The sequence below is a fragment of the Aquarana catesbeiana genome, linkage group LG03 (assembly GCF_042186555.1).
Source record: "Aquarana catesbeiana isolate 2022-GZ linkage group LG03, ASM4218655v1, whole genome shotgun sequence".
Lineage (NCBI taxonomy): Eukaryota > Metazoa > Chordata > Amphibia > Anura > Ranidae > Aquarana > Aquarana catesbeiana.
In genome coordinates, this window is record NC_133326.1 from 382,082,011 (window position 1) to 382,104,483 (window position 22,473).

The window sequence follows — 22,473 nt, forward strand, 5'->3', positions numbered from 1 at the left end:
TTTGTCAGGAATTGTCTCACTGAACAATAAAAGGGGATTGCTCAGAGATGGATTAACACTCTGTGTGGCAAGACTGGGCTCAAATGATAGCAAATCTTATACTCTACAGTATGATATAAAAAAAAAAAAAAAAAAAAAAAATTTTGGGTTTACATCCACTTTAAGTAATTACTTAATGGGTTATAGCCTACCGTTAGGTGTTGACACTGGTAAACCCTAATTAAAGAAGTTTACTCCCCTATATAACCCCTCCTCCTTCCAGGAGCACATCAGTTTTTGTAGCCAAGCAATATACTTGTATCCCAAAAAAGAGGGGTGGGACCTCTGTGTCCCATGATGTACTCCAAGAAAAGGATTTTATAGGTAAGGCGTTATAAAAAATCCTTTTCTTGTCGTACATCATGGGACACAGAGCCTTAAGTAATTACTTAATGGGACGTCCCATAGAAATGCCACATGAGGGGTGGGAGAAAACAACCCACAGGGTACACTAGACTTGAGAATTTATACTGCTGCTCGCAGCACACTGCACCAGAAGGCTATATCCTCATACCTCTTTACATCCACCTGATAAAATTTTGTGAAAGTATGCACTGAAGACCAAGTTGCGGTCTTACAGATCTGAAAAAAGAAAGAAAGCTTTATTTGTGGGAAAAAAAAGGACGTCAATTTTGTTTGGGAGCCACGTCACATGACCTCGCAATTTTCAGTTAAAGCGACGCAGTGCTGAATCGCAAAAAGTGCTCTGGTCAGGAAGGGGGTAAATTCTTCTGGGGCTGAAGTGGCTAGTCAAAAAGCCCAGACCTCAACCCAATAAAACATCTGTGGTCAGACTTAAAGATTGCTGTTCACAAGCGCAAACCATCCAACTTGAAGGAGCTGGAGCAGTTTTGCAAGGAGGAGTGGGCAAAAATCCCAGTGGTAAGATGTGGCTCATAGAGACTTATCCAAAGCGACATGGAGCTGTGATAGCCACAAAAGGTGGCCCTACAAAGTATTGACTTTAGGGGGGTGAATAGGTATGCACATTGACTTTTTCTGTTATTTTGTCCGATTTGTTGTTTGCTTCACAATAAAAAAAAAAAAAAAATCTTCAAAGTTGTGAAAAATGCCAAGGAGGGTGAATACTTTTGCAAGGAACTGTAATTACTAAAAAGTCTGTTAGTCAGAATAAACAGCCAGCATTGAAAGCAAACCGTTTTGGTGGCTAAGTGATCTCTTAAGGCCCATACACACGGTCAGAAAATCTGAAGATAAATTTCGTCCGATGAACGATCTGCCGGTTTTCTGATCGTTAGTATGCTGCTTTTGACAGCAGATTACGAAGGCTTGAAAATTTATGTCTGATGTGACCACAACGTCCGATTTTCTTTTCATTAGTATGGTTTTCTGACAAAAAAAAAAATCTGAAGAGCAAGGACTAGGCATGCTCAGAAATGAAAGAAGACATACAAAACAATTCAACACATTACATCACTTCTGACATTGAATTATGTCGTCGGAAAATTCTCTGATGGCGAGTACCCTCTTCACTTTCGATTTGAGACTAGCATCAAATAAAAAACTGACGAAAATTCGTCCAATAATCTGACCGTGTTGTACAAGGCTTTAATCCATGTGGCCTGAAATGGCAATTGTCCAGATCACCATCACTTACACATGTATGGATTTCAGATGGAAAGGTTTACCTGGTTGCTGAAAAGATCTCATCAAACTTTATCTTCAGCTGTCTCCCCTCACTCAGAGGCCAGTTGGAATCTTCCTGGTGACAGAAGATGACATTGTTCAGAACGGCGGTGGACACTCCTAATGCACTGATCATCTCTCTGTCCATTTCCGCACATTTCGTACTAAGACTGACTTTCTCTCCATGCCTAGGAACAAACGTAAACAAAGTATTAACAGATAGCCCACAAGTTAAAGGCAGATGACCCACTTCACCAATAAAACAACTGCTTGTGAAAGCTATCACAAAAACAAAAAAAAACAATAAATCCGTTTTTTGACTTACCAGTAAAATCTGTTTCTCCAAGTACAGTACAGGACACATGATCTTTAATTAAACATAGGCTATTATGGTTCAGGTAATTTAAAAAACACTGCAAAAAAAAAGAAGGAGCAGGGACATCCCCTATATGACCCCTCCCCACATAGCCTTAGATTTGATGCTGATGGGAAGATGTGCTTCCTTCAGCTACCAGGTCCTGTACTGAGAGGGTTATCCAGGATTCCTCCATAGCCCCATAGTCTGGTATCTGTCATGGGAAATTTCTGTGTCTTTTGGGGAAAGGGATTCTCAAGTTCTGTTTTGGAAATTCACAACACCAGGGAAAGTCTGGCCTTGCAGATCAGATGCATGGGGCAGTCCAAGGATTGATACCGTTTGTCCCACACTGCCACAATGTTAAGGTTCAATGGCCTGGAATGAAACTGGCCATATGGCACTGCCTCAAAAGCAGGTTACCATCAACCAAGACACTCATGTAGACATGAACCTAGAGTTGACCATGGAACTGAAGGGCCCAGGCGCTAGAGCAGAGGGACAAAGGTTTGTCCCAGAGTAGGAAGATCCTGGACAAGGTCGTATCTATCCTGGGCCTTATATCTAATATCAGGCCAGGATAGATACAACTCTGTCCAGGATCTTCCTGGCTTTTAGCCTGCCCAATCCACTGTAAGCATTCCCTTCTGTTTTTTTTTTTTTTTTTTTTTTTTTTACACACAGGTCCCATTCCACAAGTGTCTGCTGCTGATGACCAGTTGTCACAGGAGACAGTGGGCGGTGCTATATGGGCAAGGATTTTATGAATGAGCATTTTCTTTGAACTTTTATGCACTGCAGATTGATACATCCGAGTACGTGTCAAGAGCGAGCAGTGGGTGGCTACTTTCCCACATACTGTACAATGTGGACCATGCAGAATAGCCACCCTCATAAAGGAAGTTGCAGCTTTGAAAACTACTTTTATAGATTTGCTCTGTAATGCTGCTTTTAGAAGGGACAATAGTTACAAATACAGGTATTGAATATAATTGTTTCTTTACTTGGCTTTAGTGTCACTTTATTAAAAACTTTAAAAAAATAAATGTTTGTTAATGACCTTTGGCTTGTCCTCAACCTGCAAACACTTGTTACCAACCTTTGGCTTGTTTACCAACTCTGCTTTTTCTTGATCCGTACCTGCTATATCTGCTACTGGGCCCTGGCTTGCTCACCTCCTGGTGGGGCGATCCTGAGAGCCGCAACCTGATACTAACAGGCAGCAAAACCCATCTCCATCATCAGGAGCTCTGGTGAATACAGATTAGTACTTAGAACTGGCATCTCAGGTAAGCCCCCCCATCATCTGCCAGGATGACCTCCTTGTATACCTACAGTATCCTGCTAGTCGGTGGTAGCCTCTGTACTGCTATAGCTATTGGTCTCTGAGCCTGACCCCTAACCGTGACAGAGAATGAATTTATGCTCCTAAAAGTTTTGACCAAGCTCTAGGAGCACAGCGATATAAAAACCGCATATGGAAGGAACCCGTTTATTTAGCAGTGTTTCTAGATTCGTACTTCATTCTGGTGATCACTCCTTCCAATGTCTTAAATTCAGTTTTTTTCCCTTTCTGAGTGCACACCATAGACCGTTGCACAGCCACAAGCTGTCCATTGACATCTCGGAGTTGAAGACGAATCTGTGCTCTAACATCTGTTTCATGAGCAACCTGAAAAACAGCAAAAATCAGTTTATGTATTTATTTGAAGTGTTTTACCAACATGTTTAACTACTATCAACTTACTAGAGTGCTGCTTCAATCTCGTTTATCCCATTGTTCAAAGCAAACAGGAAATCAGACTAAAAATAAAACATCTTGTCTATGGTATTTGTGCATGGTACATGTGGGCATTACAACAAAAAATATAGGATGCAGGCGTTTACCTCACTGAATAGCACTGCATCCAAGGCCACAGCTTACAAATTAACACATATAGATAAACTATCTTCCAAGCAATTATGCTTGCGCAAGTAATATTCATGTTCTATTCCTGTCCCAGCAGGGTGTGCGGTGCATCCCTGTACACCGGTTCAGGTGCGAATAAGGTCCAAATTTTTGCCTGAATACACACCTGAAAACGGAGCCAAAAGACACACAGGACCATTTCCAATGAGGACTGCAGCTGCCCTGAAGCTGTGTTTACCGGCTCCATTGAGAACCGGTCATAGTCTCCGGTCATGTCAATCACATAATTGTGAACCCAGCCTGAAATGGGAATGCTATTCAGTCACGACCCTCCTGATTAGAAATCAAACCTTCCTAATTTGCATCAAGGGCCCTTCAGTGCTTACAAATTCTTAATTCTGAGGAAGCTGAAGGTTTGACCTTATGCCCACCTCTCACCCCATTCAAACCTGCGCATTATCAAGCAGTTTAAAAAGTGCCTTTTTCAAACCCTGCTGGCCAGCTTAAGGCCTCCACAAGTACAGTTCCCATTGGAATGAATGAGCACACACGCAAACTGAGGAGGACCGAGCAAGTATGTTTTCTGAAGGAAGGCTGTGTGGCACCTGACAGGGAACAAAGGTAAGAATCAGATCGGGGTGGTTGTATTCAATCAATGGCAAATTGTACCAAAGCTACAGTTGACCTTTAAGAAGCAGAAGTGCACTAGAAGTACACCTATTCTTTAAAGCAGCATTTCTCAACTTTTTTTTTTTTTTTTTTATTAAGTACAATCTTTTTATAAAGATTTGCTTATAACAAACTTATAAGAAAAAGACAAACAACATAAGGCACTGAGAAATTACGAGATCAGTACAATATCAGCAAAAGTACATTGTAAATACTGCTATAGAAAACATAATGAAAAAACATGAGGAAACACTCCACTGGATAAATAACAATCAAGCCCAACTAGCCCATTAGGTATGTAGGCAGTGAGAGTACATACAAATCTACAGGTTTACATATTAGAAACTCCATATACCCAGGTTAAGAAGGGCAGTAAACAATATATACTAAAAGAGTGGGTCATTGCCATACAAGGCTACTGGGTGCCTCTCTTTCGAGTATACATAGAACAGTAGTATTGCCATGACCAAATAAACAAATAGAACTCCTAGAAGGCGTCAAGAAGCAGAAAAATACAGATAAAAGAGAAAAGAAAAAAAAAGGGGGGGGGCTGTTAGAAGGCTATAGGGCAAGTTAACTCAAGTGCCAAAGAATGTACAAGATCCAAGCTTCACTCGGGGCAGCAGGGCTGGAAACCCCACACAGGATGACGAAGAGTAGGTCAGCAGGTTTAGATAGAAAAGGCAAATTTGTGGGAGCGTCGGAAATGGTTTCACATCGACCAGGTAAGGGCGCAGTTGTCAGTTTTATCCCTTTCCCAGGAGATCACACTTTCTAAATGGCGGATGGCATCCATTTCACAGGTCCAGTCCGTAAAGGAGGGAGCATGTGGTTTATGCCACGCCCTATCACAGTACGCGCAGAGGTTAGAAGAGGATGGAAAAAAATTTTAATTTTGTTTATAGGATCTGGTAAATGTTGATAGCAAAGTAATAAATAAGAGAAATCTGTCTTCAACTAAGTCGTATTAATGGCGTAATAATTTAGCCCCAAAAAAGGGTTTTTAAAAGGCAAGCGCTCCAGATATGCATCATGGGGCCTGTAAACATCTCCAGTAGGTGTTTGAAATCGATGGGTCTATTTTGTGTAGGGTAGACAAGCATCGATACCATCTGGCGAGGGTCTTGTAATTGCGCTCATCTACTCTAGAAGATATGAAAGTTCTGTAGGCAAATGTCAGTATCTTATCCCAATCCCAACTCCTCAGTGGAAACATTAGGTTCCTGTTCCCATTTGGACATAATTTGCGAAGCATGTGGCAGAGAGGCCTAAAGCAAGACTTGGTATATTTGAGACTAGGAGTGTTCCGGTCTGTTAGACTGAGACGGAAACCTTTCTCATTCTTTTTATCTTGATATATGTAGCACTCTGTGGTTTAGTCAGGAAGCTCCTCGCCAAATTCCTGGTTAGGAGTAGCTTCTGTAGTTAATTACTAGGGATCCATTGACCTCTCCCTAAATTTGGCCTGGCTGTACTTTTCTATTCTACCACCAGGTGGCCGGGTACTTGGAGGTATTAAATTGAGAAGGACGACTCAAGGTCAGGTTATGGTTATATAGGGCATCTCAGCCAATGGGCAAGGATTTTGTTGACTCCCTTGGCCTGCTGGGAGAGCCTATATATTCGGGTGAGGTTAGGTGATCCACTGTAAATACTGCAGCTGCCTGCCTGTGGTACTTTTAGGATCAGAAGAACACCAGCAATTGTCTTCAGGTAGCTTTAGGTGCACTCTGTGCAGAAGACACAGTACACTAACTGTAAATACTGCAGCTGCCTGCCTGTGGTACTAATAGGATCAGAAGAACACCAGCAATTTTCTTCAGGTAGCTTTAGGTGCACACTTGTGTGCTACCTGGACCGCCATCTGGGTGGACATGTATCGTACGCCCCGGGCTGCTAGGCCCGGAGATTGGGCCTATTCCAGGGGCATCTGGCTGCCAGGCTGTGCGAGGGCCTATCCAGAAGTACGAGGGCAGCGCAGGGTTGGGACTGCGACTTACAGTCCAACCAAAAGTGACGGTTCTGCCGGCTGGAGAACCTGTCAGTAGTTGGAGGTAGAAGGGAAGCTGTCGCAACGAAGGGACCAATCGCCTTTACCGGGGACCACAGTGAGTAACTGAAGCAAGTACAGGAGCAGTATTCTCACCAAATGGGCATAGGTGGAGAATCGGGAAACTTCAGGCGGTGATCAAGTAAGGGACCCAACCAGCGGAGGAGACACTTGCAGAGCAGTCTTGTGTGTCAAGCTAGAGACCGAGCCGGTCAGCAGGGATGAAGCTTGAAGGTCTCCGAAGTGCCAAGCTAGGGACCCAGCAGAGAAGCGTGGGTGACGCTTGAGGGAGATATCACAGCAAAAGCCTTGAGGCGCTCATGGGTTTCAGAGTTAGTGAATCAGAGGGTCCAGTGAGAGACCAGGAGCTTAAGGGGCTGAAGAACTACAAGAAGAAGTTGTAGTACAGCTGAGAGAACTGTTACTTTGAGTTACGAACTGTTTCAATACTGTTGCCATAGGAGGCAGCAATCCTGCACATGCAGAAGTGGCACCCTGCTGGGGCCTTTCCCTGTACGGCTGTTCTCCTATTGAAGTCTCGGAGTCTACCATTTGAATGTACAATTACTTAAGGGTGTCCTGGCTCTAACCCTCTTTCCCCTACAAAATATAAAAAGGACGTCAAAGGAATAAAACCTCTTTTACATCCAAGAAGTGTCTCGCCCAATGACTTCTACCACCTTTGCACCCACTATGCCTCACAACCCACCAATTATTGAAGGATCAGCTATTTTTGGCCTTGAAGGTTCCCAATAGACTGGTAGAGGTCGCTACATATAGTTTTCAGATGACATAACATCTGCTAAAACTGATTAATTAATAGACAGCTTAAAAGTTCACTGGAGTAATGTCTCTGGTTCTGCCAAGTGGCATTTGCACTGGAACTGTGTTGGCACTATCAAATGAGAGGTTGATCAGCTACAGTTCAAAGAACTCCTAACAAACTCTGGAGGAAACCTGGTTTAGAATGGCTACTCTAAAGGGTCAGTCAAACCATTAAAAAAAACAAAAAAAAACAAAACGAAATACACAAAATTAGAGTAAAACTAAAGCCCAAATCTTTTTTTTTTTTTTTTTTTTTTTATTCTGTATAGAGTAAGGGAGGGTTTTACCACCTGCCAGTTTTTTGGGGATTTTTTGACTTCTGTATCCCATTCAGATTTCTCATCACCTTCTTGTCCCATAACCAGTAAGTGAGAAGAAATGGCTCAAAAGTGAGAAAATCACTAGATGTCACCAGAACTAGTGCTCTGGTGACAACCCAAAATGTGTGATTTTCCTTTTATTTCGCTCTTGGTTATAATGGTAAACAGGACAAATGGTGAGGGTAAATCTCTGCTTCCTATGTATAATATTCTCTATAGCTTTCTAACACAGAAGTTAGCGCCAGCAGCTATAAAAAGTCCTGACCATTAACATTCACCATGTCAGTCAAAGCAATACAATTTGGTCAGGGCTGTGCTTGAATAGGAGGAAGAGACACACTGTGGTCAATATTCAGAAGCAGCACACAAAAGAGATCTGTCCAATACAGCCAAATTACTATTTGCAATTCTGCATTTTAATTCAATGAAAACAACATTTTTGCTCCATTATTTTATCCAAAATTGTTCTACTGTATTAATAAAATGGACATAAAGTGACAATGAATGCTGACAAATATTGCACCTATATTCTACTTATTCAAAGAAATAGATAACACAGGGTCTCTGCAATAAAGCAGTCACAAAAGGAATTTATTACATGGACACCTGGCAAGTTATCAAATTGTTGAAGAAAAAAAGAAGAATGAAATGAGTGACCTAATCAGACTGTGCGCATTAATAAGTGCAAAATAATATAGTAAGAGTTAAATATAAGCAGTGGCGTACCAATGGGTGGGGCGAGGGGGTCGATCCGCCCAGGGTGCCACACATTGGGGGGGGTGTCAGGCCGCACCCAGGTGACACCCGCCAGAGGGGTGACACACAGGGCTGGCTGCCGAATTGCCTCAGCTCCGCCGTTTACTAAAAAACGAAAACGGAGCAGGAAGGAAGAAGCAGAACGGGAGAGAGAGAAAAACAGCAGCGCTGAATAGACAGGACCACCTAGCAACCAATCGCCTGCTGGTTAACTTGGAAAGTTAACTGCGGCAACTCCCGCTGTCTATTCAGCGCTGCTCCTGCCTCCTGCTCTGCATACCTGAATAATAAAGGAAGGAGCAGAGCTTCAGGGGGTAGGGGCTGTGTAATGCAAAGCGGTCCAGAAGTGTTGGGGCTGTGTAATGTAAAGGGGTCCAGAGGTGCGGGGGCTGTGTAATGTGAAGGGGTCCAGAGGTACGGGGCTGTGTAATATAAAGGGGTCCAGAGATACGGGGCTGTGTAGTGTCCTACATTTTACGTGCAGTTATAGCTGCAGTACTATAGATTTCTATTAGGATGCACTTTTTTTCTCCATTTTCTGAAAGCACACCAAAAGTCCCACATGCTACATCTTTGGCGCTCTTTCAGAAAATAGGAAAATACATATTTTTTTGGGGGGATAGCGGGGTGACACCATGTTTTACTGCACTAGGTGACACCAACCCTCGTGACGCCACTGGCAGTAGCACATAGTAAGTGTGCCACTGCCAGTTACATGTATTCCTGTCTGGTGCTGGCTGCCGATGATAATCCTCGGGTAAGTCGGCGCCATTCTTGCAGAGGAGGAGCGGCATGGCCGCCCGGGGGAGCAGAGGGAGGAGGATGCTTCCAGATTCCGGGCGGCAGTGTGCGGAGGTGCTACACATGACGCCACCACGATGTGTGGTGCGTCGCCTGCCCGCCTGGAGAGGTGCCAGATATAGGATCCGCCCTGAGAGCCAAATGTTCTAGGTACGCCCCTGCATAGAAATCGAAGTAGAGTAAAATCAGTTGAGTAACTATGAAAACCTAAACCAAATGTAATGTGCCACCTCAAAGATACGGATATTTGGAACTTAGTAGCACCCCTTAGATATGACAGATCACAAATGAGTAAATCGGACCTAAACACATTAGTGCCACTGGTCAAAATCAAGTAGCACTTGTGTTCAACGGACAGCAAGTTAAAAATTATGCCTGTTGCATACCCACTTTTTCTGAAATTTGGTTCAAAGCGACCTCTATGGTTATAAATCAATTTAATATTTGAGAGAGGTCGTTTCAAGCCTAAGTGCAGTCAAAATCAAAAGCCAAAAAAATCATAGGGGACATTAGTCAGTAGGATGCGTCCCTTGTGCAGATTCCTCTGCATTTAATATAATTTTCCTCCATCCTGCACCACCCCAAAACCACTGATGTAATCTTCCAGTGTGCAGGGGTTAATAGAACAAAAGGGCTGTCACAGGCTCTCATCAAGGGAGTCCAACTATGCCTGCACTTTCCGCTCAGGTCCGTCATTCTTAAAAGCCATACTACAGCTTCTATGAAACAGGATCAAAGAATAGAGATTGGGAGGAACAATTGATAGAGACATCCTCTCCATTCATAGAAGCTGTAGTAGCTACATCTATTTAGTTGTATTTACCCCTGCACATTTAAAGATTACAGTGCCTGGGGTGGGGTGGCAGGACGAAGAATTACTGCTAACAGCAGAGAAAACAATGCAAGGGACAAAACCTACTAATTGTACGTTTTGTCTCTTCTGCTGATTATTTTGTTTTTTTTGGCTAGGATTTCATCTTTGCTTTCCAACAAATGTTTGTAACAAATAATTCTGTGCTGCCTACAGGAGAAAACGCAGCTAACACAGCAAATTAGATAAAATGCACTAAAATTGGATACAAAAAGTGTAGCGCTAATATATGAACATGAAACTACAACAAATATCAGAAGAAAAGGGTAAACCCAGTGATCATAAATGAGAATAAAAATGAAAACATAAGAATGTCTAAAAAATACAAATACAATAAACCCAGTCACTGGTGATAGACATCCAAAGTCCAAAAAAATGAATGTCAAAACGTAAATATAAGTTCCATGTAAAAATAAAAAGTGAAAAACTTCATGTGAAGATCATAGCGGTGAACAAACTGTAAGCTTGAAGTGAAGATATACCACCACCAGAAGTAGGGAGGCTTACCAAAACGTTTGAACCCAGAAGAACATATGTTCAGTGGGTCAAACAGGCTTATGTTGCATAGACAACCAAGCACTGAAATCCTCAGAAGACTCCAACTGGAACTCTCGTCGTCCTCAGAATGGTGGGTGGTTATATGGATATTTCACATGGAGATGGTGACCCAGTATGCATGGATATGGCAGATGAATTTATAATGGGGAGAACAAAAAGGGCCACATAGCGCGATTCCGTAAAAAATGCAATAAATTTAATAAAGTTAAAAAAACTCACATGTGAACAGATAAAAAACAGCGCTTTTCATGTAATAAATGGCGGCAGTGGAGTCCTTCCCAACGCGTTTTGTCTCAGACATCGTCTGGGGGGGTCCCTCCACTGCAGCCCTCCAAGTATATATAGATAATATGACCCCAAACCTGAGAATCAAGTCCCCAATGCATTCCAACTTCATCCTAATAAAACTAGATCTATACTTATATCCAATTGCATAGAACGCATCTTGCACCTCCATCACCAATACCAGAGATGTATCTTCCCTGGTGTTGGAGTGTTACAGCCGGCCATGCTCTTGGGTGGACCCATTTTGGGCTGTGATTAGGACATGATAACCATTTTGGGCTGTGAGGAAGAGTGATACTCGAAATGCGTAGAAGCTTCTTGACGCTTCTTGACACCAAGACTGTTACACTTAAACCAACGAGAGGTACAGTATATTTGGGGTTTTGTTCCCCTATGGTCTAAGCCTACAATGAATGTTTTGAGATATTGTTTTAATGTTATATATAAAAAACAATTGTTTACATCTCTATTTTCCGCTTAATTATATTTGATGTCGGGAAAGTCCCATACACCCATGATACAGTTTGTTGGATGGATAAGAAACTGCTTACATTGACGGTTCCAGAGAGTATTGATAAATTACTCATTCTCTGAATGGTCTAAAGTTGTGAGTGGTGTGCCCCAGGGTACGGTCTTGGTGCCAATAATGTTCAATCTGTTTATTAATGTTTTAGAGGTTGAAATCAAGAATTCAATTTCAGTGTTTGCTGATGATATCAAATTATGTAGGGAAATAACTTTGGCACAAATATAGCATCAATACAGGAAGACCTTGACAAATATAGGAGGTTGAGCAGCCACATGGCAGATGAGGTTCAACATATAAGGTTATACACAATGGGTGCCAAAAAAAAAATACATTAGGAAGAGCTCCCTGGGAGAATCCATGATGGAAAAGGAATGCATGTGGAACACAGACTTAGCAATAAGTATGCAATGCCAAGTGGCAGCTAACAAAGCTAGAAAAATACTCTCATACATTAAAAGTGCATCCATTCAGGAGATAAATCAATAGTTCTAACCCTTTACAAAACACTGGTCCTCATCTAGAATATGCAACTCAGTTTTGGTCACCAATCCTCCTTAGGAAAGATGACAGTGAACAGGGATGTGGACACTTTAAAAAAAACTACTTGTCCAAGGGACTAAATTGGGGTCCCAATTTACTTGTCCCTCATGACAATCTACTTGTCCTGATAAAAAAAAAAAAAAAAGAAATTGCCAGGATGGAAAAAAAATATGAAGGGTTGATGTGTTTTTTCTTTTTTTTTATTAAGCAGAGGTGCTTTTAGGGATGTCTGGGGCTTTTAAAAACGAAAGGGGCTTTATGGCTTCTTAAACTGTTAATGTTTTTTTTTTTTTTGTTAGAAAATTTCTTAGAACCCCCAAACACTACATATTTTTTTAAAGCAGAGGCCCTAGAGAATAAATTGGTAGGTGTTGCAATTTTTTTATTTCAATAAGTTTTTATTAATATGTAAAAACAGTACAAATTTATACAAACATTCTATAGCATCACAGATTAGTTTTGTGCATTTTATGATATAAAATGGTTTACAATTATTCTGTCTTGTACATGCATATGTTGACATTTGGTAAATATGATATTATAATCAACAATTAGTTGTTTTACGATGTATGTTTATACAAAGCAGTTATACCGTATAGATGTTAGTGAATGAACTGGCATTCCCAGCACTACAGAGCCTTGCAGTGCCAGGTGTAACATACCTGATGTAACTGAAATAGGAAAGAAAAACAAAAAGAACAGAAAAACAGAAAAAGTGCAGCATTGCATATTTCGTGTGGACATAGGTTGGGAACATTCAGAACATTAAGATCGTTTATCTTTATGGTTAATTGAGTACCATGCAAGCCATCCAGACCATTTGGTTTGTGATTTCTGATAGTGTCTTTGGGCTGCTGCGAACATAAGTTCATATGAAGCGTGTATATTGGTCAGCTCAACTATTTCTTGAAAAGAGGGAGGTTTAGTATCGTTCCAATATCTCAGTATTGCTAATCTGGTGCTGAGTAGTATATGTGTGACTATGGTCCTGGTTGTGACCGGTATACGCTCTATGCCTAGTGAATGGATTGCCACAGCTGCTTCAGGGGTAACTATAGATATTGCTGAGATTAATTTAAATACTTTTTGCCATAATGGTCGTAAAATTGGACAGTTCCACAGTATGTGGGGTAAGGTACCTATATTTCCGCAATTTTTCCAACATAAGGGTGAGACCTGTTTAGCAAATTTGGATATTCGGTATGGAGTTAAGTACCAACTTAATGTTATTTTGTAAGTTATCTGCCATAAGTTAACGCATTTAGTAGCAGCAAATGTGTTGTGTAAGGCTTTTTGCCATTGTTCTTCGGTATAAGTTGTGCCTAGGTCTTGTACCCACGCTATGATGTTGGTTTTGGCAAATACATGTTTACTGTTTAGCAGATTATAAAATAGAGATATTCCTTTTATGTTAGTGTTTGGATTTGTGAGGTAAAGGAATACCCGCCATGGCACCTTAATGGATGTGCTTGGGAGTTTTTGAAGTAGATGAGATATCTGGATATATCTGTAATGGTCATTGTCTTTCAAACCATATTCTATTTGCAAGGCCTCAAACGTTTTAGGTGTTGGGCCAAGCATAAGATCTTCAAGTGTAAGTATGCCTCTAGACATGGTGTTGCAATTTTTTTAATAGCACACGGTATTTGCGCAGCTGTTTTTCAAATGCATTTTTTGGGGGGAAAGAATATACTTTTTTTTAATTTTAATGCAAAAACACACAATACATAACCACATTTTTTGGTAAAATATAAAAGATGTTAGGCCGAGTAAATAGATAACAAAATTGTGTACGCCCTTACAGGTAAAAGCCTTTAAACAGTTTACAACTTTACATTTGCACAGGAGGCCTGGTGCTAGAATTACATACTGATCTGACATATGTGGCAATACCTCACATGTGTGGGGTGATCGCTGTTTGCGAGCGTGTGGGACCAACGCGTGCGTGCACCTTTGTGTCCAAGAACACAAAGATGAATTTATGAACCTTTGCACCCAAGCACAAAGGTGCTTTTAAAAATTAATTTTCATTATTTATACATTTGTTATTTTTACACTGTCCCGATGGCGGAGGAGCTGGAGGTGTTGTTCCCCTTAGGGCTGAAACAACTAATTATTAAATTAATTATTAAATTAATGATTACTATTTTCATAATCGATTAATCGGCCAGTAACATAACAGGGTTAAAAAAACTAAAATGAGCCCTTTATAATACAAAAAGAGCAAATAATCGCTACTGTAACTATGCCGCTGCATATTTCAAAAGGGTTAGGGACTTTTTTTTAACACAAAACGGTGCTTTTTTGGTTCAATATACTTAAATGGAGAAGCTGCAGAAAAACATGTAATGCGTTTTTGCAGCAATTTGTGTTTTTTAATCTGCCCAACAACAAATTGTCAAAAAAAAAATGCAAAATCATGTGCACAAAAAATCGAAACGCACAGCAAAAAGCACTGCAGAAACAGATCAAAAGCAAACTGCATAGGTGTGTACTGAGCCTTATGCTGGCCACATTTTCAGACGAGAATATTCATACGAAAAATCTTTGTACATTCGCTGAAAGAATTTTTCATTTCATGAAATTTTCACTTGTTTTTAACAGTCTGTTTTTAAAATGAATGTAACTTCTGAACGAAAACCACATGCACTGTCTGAAAATTCCTTTGACCAAGAAGTTTTCTATTATTTCCAAATTTTCCCATCACTGTGGTTGAAAATGAATGTCGATTTGACCCCACTAACGATTAGAGAATTGAACGAACGTTCTTAAAATGAATTTTTTTTTAAGGAAGATAGTGTTTGTTTGTTTTATGAAAATAAAAAAAAAATTGATCTCTGAGTCTGATGATATTTACCAGATTCACCCTTTAATATATTGTTAGAGGATATATACTGTATATACTATCTCTCCTCTAATAGTATATATACAGTATATCTCCTCTAATAGTATATACAGTTTATTTCTTCTGTCTGTTATTCTCAGAGTGGATTAGAGATTTTGCTCCCTAACCATATACAGGGGGTCCCCGGGTTACAAACAAGATAGGGACTTTAGGTATGTTCTTAAGTTGAATCTGTTTGTAAGTCGGAACAGGTAATTTTTTTAAGTGTAGCTCCAGCCAAAAAATCTATTTTTAAGTTTTGTAGATAGCATAGGGAAGGATTATCACCCCTGTAACATTTGTTTTGCTGTCTGTGCCCCTGTTCAGAAGATTTCACCTCACTTTCTGTCCCAATGACAATTGGATTTTGAAAATTTGGGGTTATTAGGGAAATAAGGATAGGTGATAAAGCATCAGTGGAGACACCTTTGTCCCATATTAACTCTTACAGGAGTGAATTTCCCTTCCTAGGGGTAGATTTCCTCTCACTTCCTGTTGTCTCCCTCCGTTTGTAAGTAGGAGTCGTTTGTAAGTCGGATGTTTGTAAGTAGGGGACCCCCTGTAGTTGGTTATTTACATTTACTACTGCATAGAGATATTTAATAATAAATTGCCTTTTTTTTTTAAACTTTACATATTAACTAAATTATACACCACACTTTTTTTAAAGGTTATTAACCGATTAATCAATCGAAATAATAATCGGCCAGCTAATCGATTATGAAAATAATCGTTAGTTGCAGCCCTAGTTCCCCTACTTCGAGTAGCCCTCCGTCTCCAGGGTCCGGCAGCTCCATGCTAACACAAAGGCGGCTGCACAGAAGAATGTGATCTGGGCCAAGGTTGCATCTCCCATTCTCCTTGGAAAGAGATTACCAAGAATATACAGAGCTATGGGAATTGTCGGAGAATAAAAATCACACACATTGAACTGGATAAACATTTTCAACTTTATAAACTATGTAACTAAATAACGTTTTTTTTGTTTTCCCAAGTAAGCAAAAGGTTATTAAGGGATTAAATGGAACATTTTTTTTTTTTTTTTACTGGACAGATTGCTGAGCTGGTGTATATGACCATAAACATGTTTTTAAGAAGAGAGGATATTTCATTCTTTAAATGCCCTTAATAAACCCTTTTTCTGAGTTTATTGAAGTGCACAGCTTGTCATTAACCCCTTGCCAACTGCGCTATAGCCAAATGACAGCTACAGCGCAGCCGGCCAATTCTGGGAGGGAATCATATGACATCCTCCCGCGTTCCCGCCTGCCGCGGTGCACTCTGTGATCACTGTGTCCTCCGGACACAGCTAAACACAAATCAGGGTAAAGAGCCAATCAGCAGCTCTTTACCATGTGATCAGCTGTGTCCAATCACAGCTGATCATGATATAAACGCAAGCCGGTTATCGGTATTCCTTTATGAGGAGGGGAGAGGAGAGACGATAACCGGCCTGGGTGAAAGGGACGTTTACACTGATAATCAGAACACTGATTATGAGTGCAGTCACAACATTACCCACCAGTGCTGCCAATCAGTTCCACCAGTGCTGCCTCAGTGCCACCCCACCAACGCACATCAGTGAAGAAGAAAAAAAATAGGATTTTTATTACAGCTTACCTGTAAAATCCTGTTCTTGGAGTACATCATGGGACACAGAGCCCAAGTAATTACTTAAGAGGTTATGGGCCACCTTCAGGTGTTGACACTAGTATACCCAATTAAGAGAGTTCACTCCCTATATAACCCCTCCTCCTTCCAGGAGCACATCAGTTTTTGTAGCAAAGCAATATACTTAAATCCCAAAAGAGGGGAGGGACCTATGTGTCCCATGATGTACTCCAAGAAAAGGATTTTACAGGTAAGCTGTAATAAAAATCCTATTTTCTTTATCGTACACCATGGGACACAGAGCCTAAGTAATTACTTAACCACTTCAGCCCCGGAAGGATTTACCCCCTTCCTGACCAGAGCACTTTTTACAATTTGGTACTGCGTCACTTTAACTGCTAATTGCGCGGTCATGCAATGCTGTACCCAAACAAAATTTGCGTCCTTTTCTTCCCACAAATAGAGCTTTCTTTTGATGGTATTTGATTACCTCTGCGGTTTTTATTTCTTGCGCTATCAACGGAAAAAGACAGAAAATGTTGAAAAAAAATGATAATTTCTACTTTTTGTTATTAAAAAAAATCCAATAAACTCAATTTTAGTCATACATTTAGGCCAAAATGTATTTGGCCACGTCTTTGGTAAAAAAAAAATGTCAATAAGCGTATATTTATTGGTTTGCGCAAAAGTTATAGCGTCTACAAACTAGGGTACATTTTCCGGAATTTACACAGCTTTTAGTTTATGACTGCCTATGTCATTTCTTGAGGTGCTAAAATGGCAGGGCGGTACAAAACCCCCCCAAATGACCCCATTTTGGAAAGTAGACACCCCAAGGAAATTGCTGAGAGGCATGTTGAGCCCATTGAATATTATTTTTTTGTCCCAAGTGATTAAATAATGACAAAAAAAAAAAAATTACAAAAAGTTGTCACTAAATGATATATTGCTCACACAGGCCATGGGCATATGTGGAATTGCACCCCAAAATATATTCAGCTGCTTCTCCTGAGTACGGGGATACAACATGTGTGGGACTTTTTGGGAGCCTAGCCGCGTACGGGGCCCCGAAAACCAATCATTGCCTTCAGGATTTCTAAGGGCGTAAATTTTGATTTTACTCCTCACTACCTATCACAGTTTTGAAGGCCATAAAATGCCCAGGTGGCACAAACCCCCCCAAATTACCCCATTTTGGAAAGTAGACACCCCAAGCTATTTGCTTTGAGGCATGTAGAGTCCATGGAATATTTTATATTTTGACACAAGTTGCGGGAAAATGACAATTTTTTTTTTTTTTGCACAAAGTTGTCACTAAATGATATATTGCTCACACAGGCCACGGGCATATGTGGAATTGCACCCCAAAATACATTTAGCTGCTTCTCCTGAGTATGGGGATACCACATGTGTGGGACTTTTTGGGAGCCCAGCCGCGTACGGGGCCCCGAAAACCAATCACCGCCTTCAGGATTTCTAAGGGTGTAAATTTTTGATTTCACTCTTCACTGCCTATCACAGTTTCGGAGGCCATGGAATGCCCAGGTGGCACAAAACCCCCCCAAATGACCCCATTTTGGAAAGTAGACACCCCAAGCTATTTGCTGAGAGGCATGGTGAGTATTTTGCTGCTCTCATTTGTTTTTGAAAATGAAGAAAGACAAGAAAAAAAATGTTTTTTTCTTTTTTCAAATTTCAAAACTTTGTGACAAAAAGTGAGGTCTGCAAAATACTCACTATACCTCTCAGCAAATAGCTTGGGGTGTCTACTTTCCAAAATGGGGTCATTTGGGGGGGGTTTTGTGCCACCTGGGCATTCCATGGCCTCCGAAACAGATAGGCAGTGAAGAGTGAAATCAAAAATTTACGCCCTTAGAAAGCCTGAAGGCGGTGCTTGGTTTTCGGGGTCCCGCACGTGGCTAGGCTCCCAAAAAGTCTCACACATGTGGTATCCCCGTACTCAGGAGAAGCAACAGAATTTATTTTGGGGTGTAATTTCACATATTCCCATGGCATGTTTGAGCAATATATCATTTAGTGACAACTTTGTGCAAAAAAAAAAAAAAATTTGTCTCTTTCCCGCAACATGTGTCACAATATAAAATATTCCATGGGCTCGACATGCCTCTCAGCAAATAGCTTGGGGTGCCTACTTTCCAAAATGGGGTCATTTGGGCAGGGTTTTGAACTGTCCTGGCATTTTATGCACAACATTTAGAAGCTTATGTCACACATCACCCACTCTTCTAACCACTTGAAGACAAAGCCCTTTCTGACACTTTTTGTTTACATGAAAAAATTAATTTTTTTTTGCAAGAGAATTACTTTGAACCCCCAAACATTATATATTTTTTTAAAGCAAATGCCCTACAGATTAAAATGGTGGGTGTTTCATTTTTTTTTTTTCCACACAGTATTTGCGCAGCGATTTTTCAAACGCATTTTTTGGGGAAAAAACACACTTTTTTAAATTTTAATGCACTAAAACACACTATATTGCCCAAATGTTTTGATGAGATAAAAAAGATGATCTTAGGCCGAGTACATGGATACCAAACATGACATGCTTTAAAATTGCGCACAAACGTGCAGTGGCAACAAAATAAATACATTTTTAAAAGCCTTTAAAAGCCTTTACAGGTTACCACTTTAGATTTACAGAGGAGGTCTACTGCTAAAATTACTGCCCTCGATCTGACCTTCGCGGTGATACCTCACATGCATGGTGCAATTGCTGTTTACATTTTGAGGCCAGACCGACGCGTGCGTTCGCCTTCGTGCGAGAGAAGGGGGGGACAGGGGTGCTTTTTTTTTTCTTTCTTTTTTTTTGCTTTTTTTATCTTATTTTTAAACTGATCCTTTCATTTTTTTTTAAATCATTTTTATTGTTATCTCAGGGAATGTAAATATCCCCTATGATAGCAATAGGTAGTGACAGGTACTCTTTTTTGAAAAAATTGGGGTCTATTAGACTCTAAATCTCTCCTCTGCCCTCAAAGCATCTGACCACACCAAGATCGGTGTGATAAAATGCTTTCCCAATTTCCCAATGGCGCTGTTTACATCCGGCGAAATCTAAGTCATAAAATGCTCGTAGCTTCCGGTTTCTAAGGCCATAGAGATGTTTGGAGCCACTCTGGTCTCTGATCAGCTCTATGGTCAGCTGGCTGAATCACCGGCTGCATTCTCAGGTTCCCTGTTGAGACAGGAGAGCCAGAGAAAAACACGGAAGACGGTGAGGGGGGGCATTCCCTCCCAATGCTTGTAAAAGCAGTCTAGAGGCTAATTAGCCGCTAGGATTGCTTTTACATGAAAGCTGACCGCTGGCTGAAAAGAATGATACCAAGATGATACCTAAACCTGCAGGCATCATTCTGGTATAACCATTCAAAGTCGTGAATGGCGTACCTGAAGACAAAAAAATGGTTAACAATAAAGCACAGTAAACGGTAAAGTATAAAAAATTGCATACCTGAAAAGCAAACATGATAAAACATAACAACAATAAAACATTGCAGAATAGAATACAGTAAAAAAGAGCAGAACAATAGAGAGAGAATAGAGAGAGAGAGAGAACAATAAAACGACAACTATTTTTTTTTATTTTATATATTTTTTTGTTTTTGTTTTTTTTTTTTTTTACACTTTTTTTGTAACTAACTTTTATAACTGTAACCGGTTCCAGGTTCGGGTCTCTCAAAATGCGATGGCATCTTGGGAGACCCTGTAAAAATGTGCCATGCTGTACCCTAGCTAATACTCAACTAGTGTATGGTAGCGTTCAAAACATTCATCAATGCAAAGACCAGGGATTGTCAGGACAGGGGGGAAAATAATAGCGGGTGTCATGCCTATATCCGCGCTTGCTGCAGACACGACATCTTTTTTGGAGGGGTTCGTTGGGTAGGGGTACTCGGGAGGACATAAAGAAAATGCCTCTCATGCAGCCGACTGCATTTGGTTGGGGATGTGAATGGGGGAAGTACGGGCGCTGCAGAAGTGGTGGGTTCCCAATTAGGATTGGCGAATGCAGCAGGAAGGGCACTATGGGCACAACGGGCCTGTTTGTCTTCTTCTTGGTCGCAGCGGGACACTACTTTTGCTTGCCACCTCACCAGCTTGAACTGCACTTATGGGACTCGCCACGTCACCAAGTGTTACTGCAGTGCTGGTTTGACTACAACCGGGGTGTACTAGGCCGCTGGTGCTTGCCAGTTCACCAAAACGCTACCAAAAAAAACGTTAGCGATCGCAGGGATCAGGCCTGACTCTGCGAACGCTGCAGTTATGCGTTTAGTGTTTTGTAAGTGACAGTGATCGATCGACACTGCACTTGGGTGGGCTGGGCCGGGCGAAGGGGCAAAACGCAGGTGCTAGCAGGTATCTGGGCTGATCACGCTAACACTGCGTTTTTGGGAACCCTAAACTGCTGGGGACGCTAGTATAGATCTGATCGGATCAGATATTGATCCGTTCAGATACTATACCACTAAGGGAGGTGTACGGTGCGTGCGTGGGTGTTAGCGGTACTGGCGCTAACCTGACGCTGCTTGGGGCTGGTGCTTGCCAGTTTACCAAAATGCTACCAAAAAAACTGTTAGCAATCGCAGGGATCAGGCCTGACTCTGCGAATGCTGCAGTTATGCGTTTAGTGTTTTGTAAGTGACAGTGATCGATCGATACTGCACTTGGGTGGGCTGGGCTGGGCCAGGCGAAGGGGCAAAACGCAGGTGCTAACAGGTATCTGGGCTGATCCCGCTAACACTGCGTTTTTGGGAACCCTAAACTGCTGGGGACGCTAGTATAGATCTGATCGGATCAGATATTAATCCATTCAGATACTATACCACTAAGGGAGGCGTAAGCTGCGTGCGTGGGTGTTAGCGGTACTGGCGCTAATCTGACGCTGCCTGGGGCGACGCATATCACCGCCGGGCGATCAGGGGGCTAAACCTTTATTCAGTAAAACGGCGGGTGCCCTGACACTATAAAAAATAAAACGAACTAACCAGCGTCACCCGTAATGGTTATACGGTGATCAGTGGTGAAAGGGTTAACTAGGGTGCAATCAAGGGGTTAAAACCTTTACTAGGTAGTATATGGGGTCCCTGTCGCTATAAAACACTGACGGCGAACCTAAATATTTACCTCCCTAACTAGCGTCACCAGTGACACTAATACAGCGATCAGAAAAATGATCGCTTAGCGACACTGGCGACGGGGGGTGATCAAGGGGTTAAAACTTTATTAGGGGGGGTTAGGGGGGTACCCTAGACCTAAAGGGGGCTAACACTAACTGCCACAAACTGACACCATGCAGTAATCAGAAAGAAAAAAAAAAAAAAACTGCTTGGTGTCAGTGTGACGGGGGGGGGGGGGTGATCAGGGGGTAAAGGCGGGTGTAAAGTGTGCCTGGCATGTTCTACTGTATGTGTGTGTGTGTTGTGCACTCACATTACAGTCTTCTCTCCTCGGCGCCGGTACGGAAACTGCCGAGGAGAGATGACATCACATCCTCTGCCTCTGTGTACTACACAAAGGCAGGGGAAGATTCCGATTGGCTGGGAGCGATCGCGAGGGGGGGAGCACGAATGGATGGATGGCCTCCCCCTCATCTCTGATCGCTGCAAGACCAAAGCCGACTGCCTCGGGCACCGGGGGGGGGGGTCCGATCGGACCCCCCGCCCGTGCCATTCTGCCGACGTATGTCGTCATTAGGCGGTCGGCAAGTGGTTAATGGGACGTCCCATAGCAATGTTACTTGAGGGGAGGGAGAGACAACCCGCAGGGTACCCCAGACTTGAGGACTTATACTGTTGCCTGC

The 22,473-nt window shown here is 41.7% G+C and overlaps 1 protein-coding gene across 2 annotated transcripts in view; it reads right to left on the minus strand.

Moving 5' to 3' along the window:
• Positions 1–22,473, minus strand: part of RAD50 (RAD50 double strand break repair protein) — a 463,790-nt gene that overhangs the window by 385,448 nt on the left and 55,869 nt on the right. For both annotated transcript variants that reach the window (XM_073620674.1, XM_073620673.1), the window contains exons 4-5: positions 3,562–3,713; positions 1,689–1,874 (exon numbers count right to left, since the gene is read on the minus strand). In XM_073620674.1, coding sequence (XP_073476775.1) covers positions 1,689–1,874; positions 3,562–3,713 — 338 coding nt within the window. The remainder of the gene's footprint in view (positions 1–1,688; positions 1,875–3,561; positions 3,714–22,473) is intronic.